This window comes from Salmo salar, chromosome ssa13 (assembly GCF_905237065.1).
Source record: "Salmo salar chromosome ssa13, Ssal_v3.1, whole genome shotgun sequence".
Taxonomy (NCBI): Eukaryota; Metazoa; Chordata; class Actinopteri; order Salmoniformes; family Salmonidae; genus Salmo; species Salmo salar.
In genome coordinates this window covers 52,385,432-52,400,477 of record NC_059454.1, presented here as the reverse complement: position 1 = coordinate 52,400,477, position 15,046 = coordinate 52,385,432, and the positions used below count along the sequence as shown (strand labels likewise).

General features: G+C 42.9%; 1 protein-coding gene across 9 annotated transcripts in view; it reads left to right on the top strand.

The window, feature by feature from the left end:
* The window catches only part of LOC106567401 (peripheral-type benzodiazepine receptor-associated protein 1), a 196,607-nt gene that overhangs the window by 122,717 nt on the left and 58,844 nt on the right, over positions 1-15,046 (top strand). For all 9 annotated transcript variants that reach the window (XM_014136586.2, XM_014136590.2, XM_014136588.2 and 6 more), the window contains one exon: positions 935-1,135. In XM_014136586.2, the coding sequence (XP_013992061.2) occupies positions 935-1,135 (201 nt within the window). The remainder of the gene's footprint in view (positions 1-934; positions 1,136-15,046) is intronic.

Below are 15,046 nucleotides of genomic sequence, written 5' to 3'. Positions count from 1 at the left end.
CATATCAATGTTAAAATAATCCAGTTTTTTCTCATAATAGTAGAAACAAGTGTCATTAATCACCCACAGACTGGTTAATAATAATGGACTATTCCACGTGCATTGTTTCACGCAATATGATTGCAAATGTGACTTTCATTGAAATTAAGCTACAGCAATGAGGCACTTTCAGAGTGGGGCAGAGAAAATACATTTTTATTTTAACTGAAGTTAACCTTTACCTAAGTTAACAGTTCTTTAGTAAAAAGACAGGCGCTGCTGATAATACTGCCATCTTGTCGAAGCAGAGGAGATGTATGTTTAGCCCATGTATCTCATGCTGTCTGGCAAAAAGAGTATGGCATGTCATATTCTTTTTGGCCAGACAGTATCAGATATATGGGCTACATATAGTAAGACAGAGGGGCGCTGTTTCCCTCGCATGGATGCTTTCTCCGGTGAGATAGTTTCGGCCACTTACGAATTGAAAGAAAGTTGGCAGGTGCACATTGCACTGTTAGGATGCTGGAATTATTTTGGATGAACGTGCGAAGGTAACCTACTTTTTGTAGTGATTTGTGTGTCATTCAGATGAAAACATCATGAATGGTTGTGTTCATGGCACATTAAAAGGTAATACATTTTTACAGTTAAATTACATATCGTTACTCTAAAACCCATACAAAATGTGTGTGGGGGTGCTCAGACTGGCCGCTGCCTGGGGCCTCGAAGTCACTAAGTGTGCCCCTTGTGATGATAATACTGAGGATGATGATGGGAGTGTCAGTATGTTCACCGGTGTTTAACCCCACCAGAGCCTGATGCATCACTTTATAATAATGTGACTAAGACAAGAGGGAGAGAGACATTGTTTTCCCAGCCTGAGCGGAAAAGTCCTCAAGCGTTACAAGGAATTGTTTCACATATCTTTGACATATGTGTGTGTGTGTTGCAGGGCTGCCCTGTCCCGTCGGGCGTGGTGGAGTTTGAGAGGCTGCTGAGGGAGTCCCAGAAGGAGGTGCTGAGGCTCCAGAGGCAACTGTCAGTCTCCTCCTCCAGAGTCACCTCTAAGGAGACCTTCTCTAAAGGAACCTCCTGCAGGGAGCACAACGGCCACGACAGGCCCTGCACACCTGAGGAGAAGAGGAAAGAGAATGTAAGGACTGGAACTATTTAATAATATAATAAATACCATTTAGCAGACGCTTTTATCTAAAGCGACTAACAGTCATTCGTGCATGGCCCCAACACTGCCCCCTGTTGATGGTAAAGAGCACTACATCAGAGCGGTATAGGAACGGAAGACCTTTTGCCCTGTTAGAAAGAGAACTCAAAGCAATGGACCTGGGTTCAAAAACATTTAAAAATTATTTTGAATGCTTTAGCTGTACCTGATTGAGCTTGCCTGTTGCGATGTAACCAATAGAAAACTCTTAAATGTACAAACCATACCCACCTGGCACCAGAGATACTTTTGAGGAGATGGGAAACTCCATTGGTATCATGTTAATGCCCATTGTGTACTTTACCCGTACGTTGTCAATGGCCCACGCAGTGCATTTTGGGTACACTCTGACAATGAGATCTCTCCTTCAAGGCATCAATGGGAGTCAATTGGGCGCTAGCACAAAATCAAAACATGAGCACAAATTGAACAAGAAGCTCAACATTACAAATCTTTTCCAGGATTTGAGGTAATTAACATGTTCTCTGTATTATCGTATAGCTTTAAAGTCGTGACATTACGTACTTTTGAGGAAAATATGCCGACTTCTCGACTCACCCTGACTTTTAGAAGGGATTGCGTGACGATTAGCTCATCAACCGCGTGACGCAGCATGACAACGCAAAGGCGACTGGTGGACAGTCTGCTGGGCACAGCGTAATACTTTTGTCCGTTAATTTCCCACTGGGATTCTTATCCTCTCTGGGCTAGGCGGGACGAATTCGTCCCACCTATGTAACAGCCAGTTGAATCCTGTGGCGCGATTTTCAAAACCTTTGAAATGCTATTACTTCAATTTCTCAAACATATGACTATTTTACAGCTATTTAAAGACAAGACTCTCGTTAATCTAACCACACTGTCCGATTTCAAAAAGGCTTTACAACGAAAGCAAAACATTAGATTATGTCAGCAGAGTACCAAGCCAGAAATAATCAGACACCCATTTTTCAAGCTAGCATATAATGTCACAAAAACCCAGAAGACAGCTAAATGCAGCACTAACCTTTGATGATCTTCATCAGATGACAATCCTAGGACATTATGTTATACAATACATGCATGTTTTGTTCAATCAAGTTCATATTTATATCAAAAACCCGCTTTTTACATTAGCATGTGACGTTCAGAACTAGCATACCCCCGCAAACTTCCGGGGAATTCGCTAACAATTTACTAAATTACTCACGATAAACGTTCACAAAAAGCATAACAATTATTTTAAGAATTATAGATACAGAACTCCTCTATGCACTCGATATGTCCGATTTTAAAATAGCTTTTTGGTGAAAGCACATTTTGCAATATTCTAAGTACATAGCCCAGGCATCACGGGCTAGCTATTTAGACACCCGGCAAGTTTAGCACTCACCAATATCAGATTTACTATTATAAAAGTTTGATTACCTTTTGTTGTCTTCGTCAGAATGCACTCCCAGGACTGCTACTTCAATAACAAATGTTGGTTTGGTCCAAAATAATCCATTGTTATATCCGAATAGCGGCGTTTTGTTCGTGCGTCCCAGACACTATCTGAAATGGTAAATCAGGGTCGCGCGCATGGCGCAATTCGTGACAAAAAAAATCTAAATATTCCATTACCGTACTTCGAAGCATGTCAACCGCTGTTTAAAATCCATTTTTATGCCATTTTTCTCGTAAAAAAGCGATAATATTCCGACCGGGAATGTCCATTTAGCTAAACAGAGGAAAGTCAACAAAGCTTTCGGTCGACGCGGGCACGAGCCTGAGTCTCACAGTACTGTAACCAGCCACTACCCAAACGCGCTACTTTTTTTCAGCCAGAGCCTGCAAAGCCACGATTCTGCTTTTTACCGCCTTCTGAGACCCTATGGCAGCCGTAGGAAGTGTCACGGGACAGCTAAGATCCTCACTCTTCAATAAACAGAGACAAGAAGAACGACACCTTGTCAGACAGGCCACTTCCTGCATGAAACCTTCTCAGTTTTTTGCCTGCCAAATGAGTTCTGTTATACTCACAGACACCATTCAAACAGTTTTAGAAACTTTAGGGTGTTTTCTATCCATATGTAATAAGTATATGCATATTCTAGTTACTGGGTAGGAGTGGTAACCAGATTAAATCGGGTACGTTTTTTATCCGGCAGTGTAAATACTGCCCCCTAGCCCTAACAGGTTAACTCCTCCTTTTCTAATATCTCTGCTGGCACTTCAAGCAGGCTAAAGCAAATTATAAAATTATTAGAAATATTTAAAATGGTATATTCCCACCTTATATTAGTCATTAGGATCTTATAAAAACATTTGTACAAATCAAATTGTATTTGTCACATGCGCCGAATACCACAGGTGTAGACCTTACCGTGAAATGTTTACTTATAAGCCCTTAACAAACAATGAAGTTAAGAAAATAGAGTAAAGAAAATGTTTACTAAATATTAAAATAAATAAAAAAGGACCACAATAAAATAACAATAATGGTGCTATATACAGGGGGTAACGGTACTGAGTCAATGTGTGAGGGTACAGGTTTGTCGAGGTAATTTGTTCATGTATGTAACACTCTTCTTCGTCTGAAGATATAGAGAAGTCATTGTCGGAGAAAGTGGACCAATACGCAGTGGGGTTATGTGCACTCATCTTCTTTTTATTTAATGGACAAGAAGGAGAACCAAAATAAACACGCACACAAAGAAACCACAACTATTCACAGGCTGGTAAGGCACAAGGCTATACACAGAACAATCTCCCACAAAGTACTCAACAAACACACACCTATATATAGGACTCTCAATCAGAGGCAACTAGAAAACACCTGCCTCCAATTGAGAGTCCAACCCCAATTAACAAAACATAGAAATACGAAAGACTAGACAGAACATAGAAATACACTAACATAGAACAGTGCCCAAAAACCCCCGGAATACATAAATCAAATACCCTACTAAACAAACCACCACCCCGAACCACATAAAACAAATACCCTTCTGCCACGTCCTGACCAAACTACAATACAAATACTCCCTCTACTGGTCAGGACGTGACAATGTAGGTAGGGGTAAAGTGACTATGCATAGATAATAAACAGCAAGTAGCAGCAGTGTAAAAACAAAGGGGTGGGGGGGTCAATACAAATAGTCCAGGTAGCCATTTGATTAATTGTTCAGCAGTCTTATGGTTTGGGGGTAGAAGCTGTTAAGGAGCCTTTTGCCAGGTCTCTGACCTCCCTATAGGCTGTCTCATCGTTGTCGGTGATCAGGCCTACCACCGTTGTGTCATCAGCAAACTTAATGATGGTATTGGAGTCGTGCTTGGCCACGCAGTCTTGGGTGAACAGGGAGTACAGGAGGGGACTAAGCACGCACCCCTAAAGGACCCCCGTGTTGAGGAAAAAATAGCACAAGCAATATGTATAACCTAGAAGTACCCACCCAGATGTAACTGCCAATCTAAGTACTATTTATCTCCAAACACCACATTTTGCTTCCAGTGTGCTTCCGTCCAGATGTTGAGGTTTAAACCATCCAGCTGCTGTGGAATGAGTACAGTGCTGCAGCATTTCCCAAAAGGCAGCACAGCGCGAGGCTGAGTGTGCGGTGACGTGACGCAGCGTGTTTAGGGCCAAGTTTGAGATTAGGCTGAAGCTGACTGACTGACACGGACCGGGTCATGTCTTTTCATTACGAGGGGTGGATGGATAGATATAATAGCTCTCTGAGCTGTGCTGTGCTGTGCTGTACTCTCAGGGTTATGCTGATAGAGCTGACTACAGTAATCTGCCTGACTGCCAGGGGACGTAATGAGATGATTCCCTGTCTTGAACTTGGGCCTGATTTAGAGACACAAGTCACACGCTCCCTCTGCTCTCTCTGCAACACTAATGACTAAAGAGTTCTTAGAAATAGTTAATTTCCTCTCACTCACTACACTACACCCAGATGTGACGGCAGGATAAACCAGATGTCATGAAATGTTCACATTTTGGTTGCAGACTCAATTTAATAAGATGTAAATATATAAATTAATAAAAAACTTTGGTTTAAAAAGAAAAACATCTTAAGACATGCATTTCAAGACATTAATTATCTTATTTATCTATGTATTGTATGACAACATAAAGTTAGAGTCAAAATTCACTTTGCTCTTTGCAGTTTAGATGAGAATGCTGGTTCTGGTAATCTGTCATTTTTGTGACACACACATACACACAGAGTGACACACACATGCACGCACACCACAGAAAGGGACCATGTTGTGTGGCTGTCCACTCTAATCCCCTTCAACAACAGAATGGTACAGTCCAGTAATCCTCTCTCTGTTGCCGTGGTAGCAGTGAGAGGGTTTTGGATGGTAGGTAACGTTAAGACTCCAGCCGACTCTCCTACCAAACACTTTCCTAGCCGATCACCCGCCTCGCCCTGCCTTGCCCCTGCTCTGGATAATTGGGGGCCGGGGAAAGCCTTGACGTTGCCACAGATCACTGGAGAGGGGTAGGTTGTATTTGGTGGGGGTGTGTGAGGGTGTGTGTTGGTGCCTTTATGTCCCAGTAACTCTGTTTGTGGTTAACCTTGTAGTATACCCCCTAGGTACTGTAGGACTCTAAGCTAGACAGGACGGTTTCAGGAGAAATAATCAGACGTATCTAGCACTTTGCAGAATAATCATCAAAGTGCAATATAGTTAAGGTTTAAGAAATCTAGATATGATAAGTCTTTGAAACGGGCAAGTGAAAATGTCATCAGAGGAGAAGATTACCATAGCCCGCTGCCTGTAGCTTCAGCTTGGCTGCTCTGTTAGCGTTACGTGTTCTCTATGTTGTTATTGCACATGATGAGTCCCAACTAAGTGGATTTCTTCTGCAGATCTAATATCGCTGTTACGTTTCAATATGCATTTCACTAAAAATCCCACGGCCGAGGCCTACTTGTGGAGTCACAGTGACGCCTTTCTCTTAAACCTGTTTTGGAACGGTCAGTCAGATATTTCAGATCCCAGATGTGGGAATTTAGACAGCAGCCAGCAGCATATCGTCCATGAATTAGTGACCGCCTGGCCAGGATTGCGGACAAAGCAGCATTATGATATCAGTATGGCATCGATGATGATACGTAGCTGTATTAAAACAGAAAACCAAACCAGCAGCCAGGCCAATCCAATCCATTTAAGGTGCTTTTAAAAAGAAGTGATCCAGTTACCTGTTTCAGTAGTCCTCCACAGGGATTACACCAATGTGCTTATTGCACCCTATCCAGGCCCAGGGCTCTGCTGACTGAATGGGATGTGACACTGCTGCTGTAAGCATGGACCTGGCCTAGTGTACCTTAACCTAGAGTATAAATCTATGGTATATTTAGTGTGTACAGTATGTCCATGTACAGTAGCATGGACCTGGCCTTCCATACTCTACCCATAGTATGCATAGACTAAACATATATTTTGTGTAAAGAAAGTGTACCCAAACATTCTTCAGCCCAGGTGCTCGACTGAGGGACTTGAAAATCAAGTAAAAACATTCCTCACCTCAGGACACTTCAGGGTGAATATCAAGGAAAATAAAGAAAAGTCACTGTTTCTGCATAGATCTGATGATTTATTTATGGGACATACAAACAGGACCGTCTGTAGTTTATGTGTAGTTTTATGCATAGTATATGCTTTATTAGTTACCAATGTTCTTCTGGCATCCTGAACCAGGGCTGACTGAATGGGTTCTTTTGACACTACTGCAGTAAGCATTGACCTGGCTTACTGTATGGATGGACTACACCTATAGGATGTGTATGGTGCTTTAGTAAGAATGGAGCTATAGTATGTGTAGGTTGAACAGTGTGTTCCTTAGTAAGCATGGACCTGCTCTACTGTCCCTCAGTATCCATTAAATAAACCTAGTGTAGTGGGCATGTGCTATTGAAAGCATGAGCCATGCTTTAGGTCGATGCGCTTTAGTATGCTGTAGTCCAAGTATGAATCAGGCCTTGTGTGACGTTTTATAGGCTGTCCGTTTAGCCATGGACCGGGCCTTGTGTTGCATTGTCCATGTCGTATGTGTGTAGGCATAGTGCACGTCATGCTTTAGGAAGCACGGATCCAGGCTACTGCTAGTAGGCATATTGTATAGTTTACCCGCTCAGTAGATATGAACTAGGCTTTTTGTGCAGTTGTTTTATAGTTAATAAACTACTGGTTTGATAACCTCAGGCTATGCCTTGTGCTGTGTCAGGTAAAGTAGTGTATGTGTGGTCCAGAGATGGTTGCCAAGGCCAGGTGTTTGTTGTGTAATCATGGACCACTCCTGTGGCTTCATGTGGCTGGACACTGAGTTAGGCGGAATTCATGGTTCACAGCCTATTATTACAACTTCACAAGCCTCATCTAATTGGCTTTTATCGAGGCACGGACGTGATGTCAGAATAGACTGCAGACTAGTATCACTGCTGTGAACTATGATTGAAGCTTGTGTTTTTTGGGGTAGCAAAGCCTCAGGAGTGGTGTGGTCATAATGGAAAGACTTCCCACTTGCTTACCACCAAACAATGATCAAATACAACTGAAACGTACTGGGGGAGTTTTGTCTAGTAGTAGTGCTGCCGACTCCACACTAACCGTCAGGTCCACCACTTTCTGTCCTATGGATCTAGCTGATCTGTCGTCTCCTCTCTTTCCTTGCTGTGTAAATAAAGTACAAAATCCGGATAAAAACGAACAAATGAAACAATGTATTACACTAAAAACCAACAAAAATAACATTGCTTCTGCCACATGCCCTGCAGAAGTACTTTTCTTTCCTGCTGCTGCCGCAAGCCGTTACAGATGAGTAGTTACTAAGTAGTTACTGTAATTGAAAAGAAGCCAGCCATACCCATAATTGACTAACAAGTTACATTGCATAATGTTGCACAACGATTCCATGAACAATGCCATGTCAATGTGCATGTTCTGACATTTTGAGTGATTGGTTTAGTGGAGCGGGTTGAGAGCTTCAAGTTCCTCGATGTCCACGTTCACTAAGGACCTATCATGGCCCAAACACACCAACACAGTCGGGAAGAGGGCACAGCAATGCCTCTTCCCCCTCAGGAGGCTGAAAAGATTTGGAATGGGCCCTCAGATCCTCAAAAGGTTCTACAGCTGTACCATTGAGAGCATCTTGACTGGCTGCATCACCGCTTGGTATGGAAACTGCTCGGCAACTGCAAGGCGCTACAGAGGGTAGTGTGTACCGCCCAGTACATCACTGAGGCCGAACTCTCTGCCATCCAGGACCTCTATACCAGGCAGTGTCAGAGGAAGGCCCTAAAAATGGTCAAAGACTCCAGCCACCTAAGTCCATAGACTTCTCTCTGCTACCGCATGGCAAGCGTTACTGGAGCGGCAAATCTGGGACCAAAAGGCTCATGAAAAGCTTTTACCCCCAAGCCATAAGACTGCTGAACAGTTAATCAAATGGCTACCCTGACAATTAACATTGACCCCCTTTATAATTTATTTCACTGACTCTTTTGCACTGGCTCTATGCACACTCACTAGACTGTACCCACACACTCATACATACTACACTAACACTTACACTCATACATACTACACTAACATACACACACACTACGCTCACACGCACAAAAAACACACATGTATATTGACGCCACACACACGCACTCGCAAATAGACCCACTTTCACACACTTCACACACGATACTGTTGTTCCGTTTATTATCTATCCTGATTGCCTAGTCACTTTTACCTCTACCTACAGTTGAAGTTGGAAGGTCACATACACCTTAGCCGAATACATTTAAACTCAGTTTTTCACAATTCCTGACATTTAATCCTTGTAAGAATTCAGTGTCTGAGGTCAGTTAGGATCACCACTTCATTTTAAGAATGTGAAATGTCAGAATAATAGTTGAGAGAATGATTTATTTCAGCTTTTATTTCCTTCATCACATTCCCAGTGGGTCAGAAGTTTACATACACTCAATTAGTATTTGGATTCAATATCAGCATGGGACTTGTCTGTTTATACACAGAAACAGCACTATACAGGTTAAACACAGCAAGGCATAACACTGCCTGTTGGCTGACAAGTTACTACAGATTAGTGACAAAATCGCATCCAGAGGCCCACCCACTGGGGAGCCAGGGCCATCCACTGGGGAGCCAGGCCCAGCCAATCAGAATACGTTTTTCCCCACAAAAGGGCTTTATTACAGACAGAAATACTCCTCAGTTTCATCAGCTGTCTGGGTGGCTGGTCTCAGACGATCCCACAGGTGAAGAAGCTGGATGTGGAGGTCTTGGCCTGGCATGGTTACATGAGGTCTGCGGTCTATTCCGCTCCTGAGGCCGGTTGGAATATTGCCAAATTCTCTAAAACGACACTAGCCTAGGCTTATGGTAGAGAAAATAGCATTTCTCTGGCAACAGCTCTGGTGAACATTCCTGCAGTCAGCATGCCAATTGAACGCTACCTCAAAACTTAAGACATCTTTGGCATTGGATTGTGTGACACAACTGCACATTTTAGAGTGGTGTTTTTTTTGGTCCCAAATACAAGGTTTCTTGATATGACACACCTGTCAGGTGGATGGATTATCTTGGCAAAGGAGAAATGCTTACTAACAAGGATGTAAACAAATTTCTACACAAAAATGTTGAGAAATATGCTTTTTGTGCATATGGAAAGTTCCTGGCATGTTTTATTTCAGCTAATGAAACATGGGAGCAACACTTTACATGTTGCGTTTATATTTTTGTTCTGTATATATCACATAGCTCACACTCAACACATTAGGCATTATGCAACATCGTCTCTTCCCCTCAAATACTATCTGACCTGCATGCCACACTGCCTGAACTCTGATAATCTTTGGCTCTGATCTCTGAACCTCAGCATTGTGGGCAAACACTCAAATTCCCTCCTTATACATGCCTATCTGAGCTCAGGGGACCGACCGCTTTCACTCCCTCACTTCCCTAGAACAATGGACTGGGCTTTGGTGTACTGACAGTCAGACAGTATTCTATTCTACGGTTCTATTTTAGGTATTCTATTCCACTCCTGATGTTTCATGAATCATTTTTTTTGCTCATAGTAACCTTAATAATAATAATAATAATAATAATATAGTTATTTTCCCTGGCTCGTGTTCTATATTGTAAGTGTGTGAGTGCTCATGTGTACAAGTATATTATGTGGTCTCAAATGGCTAGCAACACTGAGTGGTCTCTTCATAGAGATATAAGCAGTCACTTCAGAGAGAGTTTTCTCTTCACATGGCGCTGGCTGGTCCTTACTTTGATCCTGTTACTCGGTCATAGCCTTGTCTGCACTAGCCTAGTTCTACAGGATTAGATAAGTAGGTGTGGCTCTAAAATTAGATACCTGATTCCTGACTCTTAACCCGCTGAAGCTAGGGTGACAAGGAGAAGACACTAATGTCATCCAGATCCAGAGCCACTTCCCCACACTTAGTTCCCCCCAGCCACAGCTGTTATTTCTCTATGAACAAATTAACAACAGACTTTCAGCATGCCCATAGAGAAGGGCATTCTACTTCTACTGCACTGACACAAACGACTCTATGATTGGCTGAAAGAAATTGATAATAAGAAGATGGTGGGAGCTGTACTCTTAGATTTCAGTGCAGCCTTTGATATTATAGACCATAATCTGTGTCATGGAAATTCTACACAGGGACACTCGAAGTAAATCTTAAAAGAGTCATTGTTTATTAATAGTTAACTGGAGAGGTTCCAACAAACTTGATGCACCATATTACATGCCTGTCAGGAGCTCTATCGGGGCAGTCCTGTTAGATATCTTATACTGCTTACAGACACGTTACATACGCATGATTTAGCTTATTCATCATTCATAATTAATTCATCATTAACGTTTGGTTCATTCAAAATATTAAAGTAAGAAATCAATCCAACACAAACTGACATTAACAAAATCAGCAGGGGATCAAATACTTTTTCCCCCCACTGTAGCAAGTAAAACACTGGAATGGTAGATTTGTAGTGGAAGAAAGTGCAAAGTAGAAATAGAAATAATGGGGTGCAAAGGAGCAAAATAAATAAATACAGTAGGGGAAGAGGGAGTTGTTTGGGCTAAATTATAGATGGGCTATGTACAGGTTCAGTAATCTGTGAGCTGCTCTGACAGCTGGTGCTTAAAGCTAGTGAGGGAGATAAGTGTTTCCAGTTTTAGAGATTTTTGTAGTTCGTTCCAGTCATTGGCAGCAGATAACTGGAAGGCCAAAGGAGGAATTGTCTTTGGGGGTGACCGAAGAGATATACCTGCTGGAGCACGTGCTACAGGTGGGTGCTGCTATGGTGACCAGTGAGCAGAGATAAGGGGGGACTTTACCTAGCAGGGTCTTGTAGATGACCTGAAGCCAGTGGGTTTGGCGACAAGTATGAAGCGAGGGCCAGCCAACGAGATTGTACAGGTCGCAGTGGTGGGTAGTATATGGGGCTTTGGTGACAAAACGGATGGCACTGTGATAGACTGCATCCAGTTTATTGAGTAGGGTATTGGAGGCTATTTTGTAAATGACATCGCCGAAGTCGAGGATCGGTAGGATGGTCAGTTTTACGAGGGTATGTTTGGCAGCATGAGTGAAGGATACTTTTTGCGAAATAGGAAGCCAATTCTAGATTTAACTTTGGATTGGAGATGTTTGACGTGAGTCTGGAAGGAGAGTTTACAGTCTAACCAGACACCTAGGTATTTGACGTTGTCCACATATTCTAAGTCAGAACCGTCCAGAGTAGTGATGCTGGACGGGCGGGCAGGTGCTGGCAGCGATCGGTTGAAGAGCATGCATTTAGTTTTACTTGTATTTAAGAGTAGTTGGAGGCCACGGAAGGAGAGTTGTATGGCATTGAAGCTCGTCAGGAGGGTTGTTAACACAGTTTTCAAAGAAGGGCCAGAAGTATACAGAATGGTGTCGTCTGCGTAGAGGTTGATCAGAGACTCACCAGCAGCAAGAGCGACATCATTGATGTATACAGAGAAAAGAGTTGACCCAAGAATTGAACCCTGTGGCACCCCCATAGAAACTGCCAGAGGCCCGGACAACAGGCCATCCAATTTGACACATTGAACTCTATCAGAGAAGTAGTTGGTGAACCAGGCGAGGCAATCATTTGAGAAACCAAGGCTATTGAGTCTGCCGATGAGGATGTGGTGATTGACAGAGTCGAAAGCCTTGGCCAGGTCAATGAATACAGCAGCACAATATTGTTTCTTATCAATGGCTGTTACGATATCGTTTAGGACCAATCTGAAACCAGATTGCATAGCAGAGAAGTGGGATTTGAAATGGTCGGTAATCTGTTTGTTGACTTGGCTTTCGAGGACCTTAGAAAGGCAGGGTAAAATAGATATAGGTCTGTAGCAGTTTGGGTCAAGAGTGTCCCCCCCTTTGAAGAGGGGGGATGACCGCAGCTGCTTTCCAATCTTTGGGAATCTCAGATGACACGAAAGAGAGGTTGAACAGGCTAGTAATAGGGGTTGCAACAATTTCAGCAGATCATTTTAGAAAGAAAGGGTCCATTTTGTCTAGCCCGGCTGATTTGTCGGGGTCCAGATATTGCAGCTCTTTTAGAACATCAGCTGACTGGATTTGGGAGAAGGAGAAATGGGGAAGGCTTGGGAGAGTAGCTGTGGGGGGTGCAGTGCTGTTGACCGCGGTAGGGGTAGCCAGGTGGAAAGCAATGCCAGCCGTAGAAAAATGCTTATTGAAATTCTCAATTATAGTGGATTTATCGGTGGTGACAGAGTTTCCTATCTTCATTGCAGTGGGCAGCTGGGAGGAGGTGTTCTTATTCTCCATGGACTTTACAGTGTCCCAGAACCTTTTTGAGTTTGTGTTGCAGGAAGCAAATTTCTGCTTGAAAAAGCTAGCCTTGGCTTTTCTAACTGCCTGTGTATATTGGTTTCTAACTTCCCTGAAAAGTTGCATATCACGGGGGCTGTTCGATGCTAATGCAGAACGCCACAGGATGTTTTTGTGTTGGTTAAGGGTAGTCAGGTCTGGAGAGAACCAAGGGCTATATCTGTTCCTGGTTCTAAATTTATTGAATGGGGCATGCTTATTTAAGACGGTGAGGAAGGCATTTAAAAAAAATAACCAGGCATCCTCTACTGACGGGATGAGGTCAATATCCTTCCAGGATACCCGGGCCAGGTCGATTAGAAAGGCTTGCTCGCTGAAGTGTTTCAGGGAGCGTTTGACAGTGATGAGTGGAGGTCGTTTGACCGCTGACCCATTACGGATGCAGGCATCAGTGATCGCTGAGATCTTGGTTGAAAACAGCAGAGGTGTATTTAGAGGGCAAGTTGGTTAGGATGCTATCTATGAGGGTGCCCGTGTTTACGGCTTTGGGGTGGTACCTGGTAGGTTCATTGATCATTTGTGTGAGATTGAGGGCATCAAGCTTAGATTGTAGGATGGCTGGGGTGTTAAGCATGTCCCAGTTTAGGTCACCTAGCAGCACAAGCTCTGAAGATAGATGGGGGGCAATCAGTTCACATATGGTGTCCAGAGCACAGCTGGGGGCAGAGGGTGGTCTATAGCAGGCGGCAACGGTGAGAGACTTGTTTTTAGAGAGCTGGATTTTTAAAAGTAGAAGTTTCAAAGACCTAAATAGCTATAGTATCTCCCTCCCGAGCACATCTGGTGTTAGGGTTCAAGTTAAAGATAAGATGTGCCCTTAGCATCAGGATATCAGGGCTTGCTCAGAGAAAGCAATTGTAAGCAAAGCCTCAGTAGAGTAAGGACATACTGCTCCTTATGATATGATTGTCTGGTCAGCTTACTGATGTTAGTTTAATCGATGTGTATAAAAATCTATTCGTATTTTTTGTGGGACTGGTTTGAGGCTGCTGGGTGTGAGTGTGGTGAGGGGAATGGGAAATGGAAATGGGAAACAACTCCATAAGAGAACCGTAGGAAACTCAATATCAAGGGGACTTTATTCATTTTATGAATTTGTCCAAAGGCCACGCACGATACCTCAGTTCAATCTTTATGGGCGGTAGACTGTAACACGGCAAATGTTTGGTTAAGTTCATATCTATGCACTAGACAGGGCAAAGGACGTAAGTGAAGCCCTTCTGACTTTAAGTGTATTGAATGAGTGATGGATCTCTAAAAAGTCCACGTATGAAGCTGAAGGGTTAAATTGATACTCTATCTGTAGCTCATGGCTAGGAGCAGGGGGTGATAGACTTCATAGAAGCCCAATCTGATGATGAATCTGTTCAATTTATTGAACGGAGTGGATTGATGGAGCTCTAAAAAGTCCACATATGTAAAGTGAAGGATTCAATTGAAACTTTAGATATAGGAAACTCCAACACAGTTGCTGAGGTGATGGATTAAAGTGAAGCCTTAGCGGGGAGAACTCCATCTGTAGTTCATTTATGAGTTGAATGGCATGGTTGCTAGGGTGAAATCTGTGGTTGAAGCCTTAGCGGGGAGAACTCCATCTGTAGTTCATTTATGAGTTGAATGGCATGGTTGCTAGGGTGAAATCTGTGGTTGAAGCCTTAGCTGGAGGAATTATTGTGTTTCCATTGTAATTTCCATTGCACTTGCATTCAGTAGCATCTATGAATTATTATTATTATGAATAGTATTGATGTCAAACGGGAGAACCAAGGACACGGGTGGTTTCTAATGTTGTGAGATTCTCGTTAGTGTTTACAGAACAACTGGTTCTGAGAGATTAGGATCAGGACTTGCAACTGTAGCAAAATGGATGACTTCAGTGTGGCTGTTATTATGAGAACATGTTGCATGGACTGCTAAGGCATAAAAATATAAAAGTTTGTATTCTTATTTTAAATGT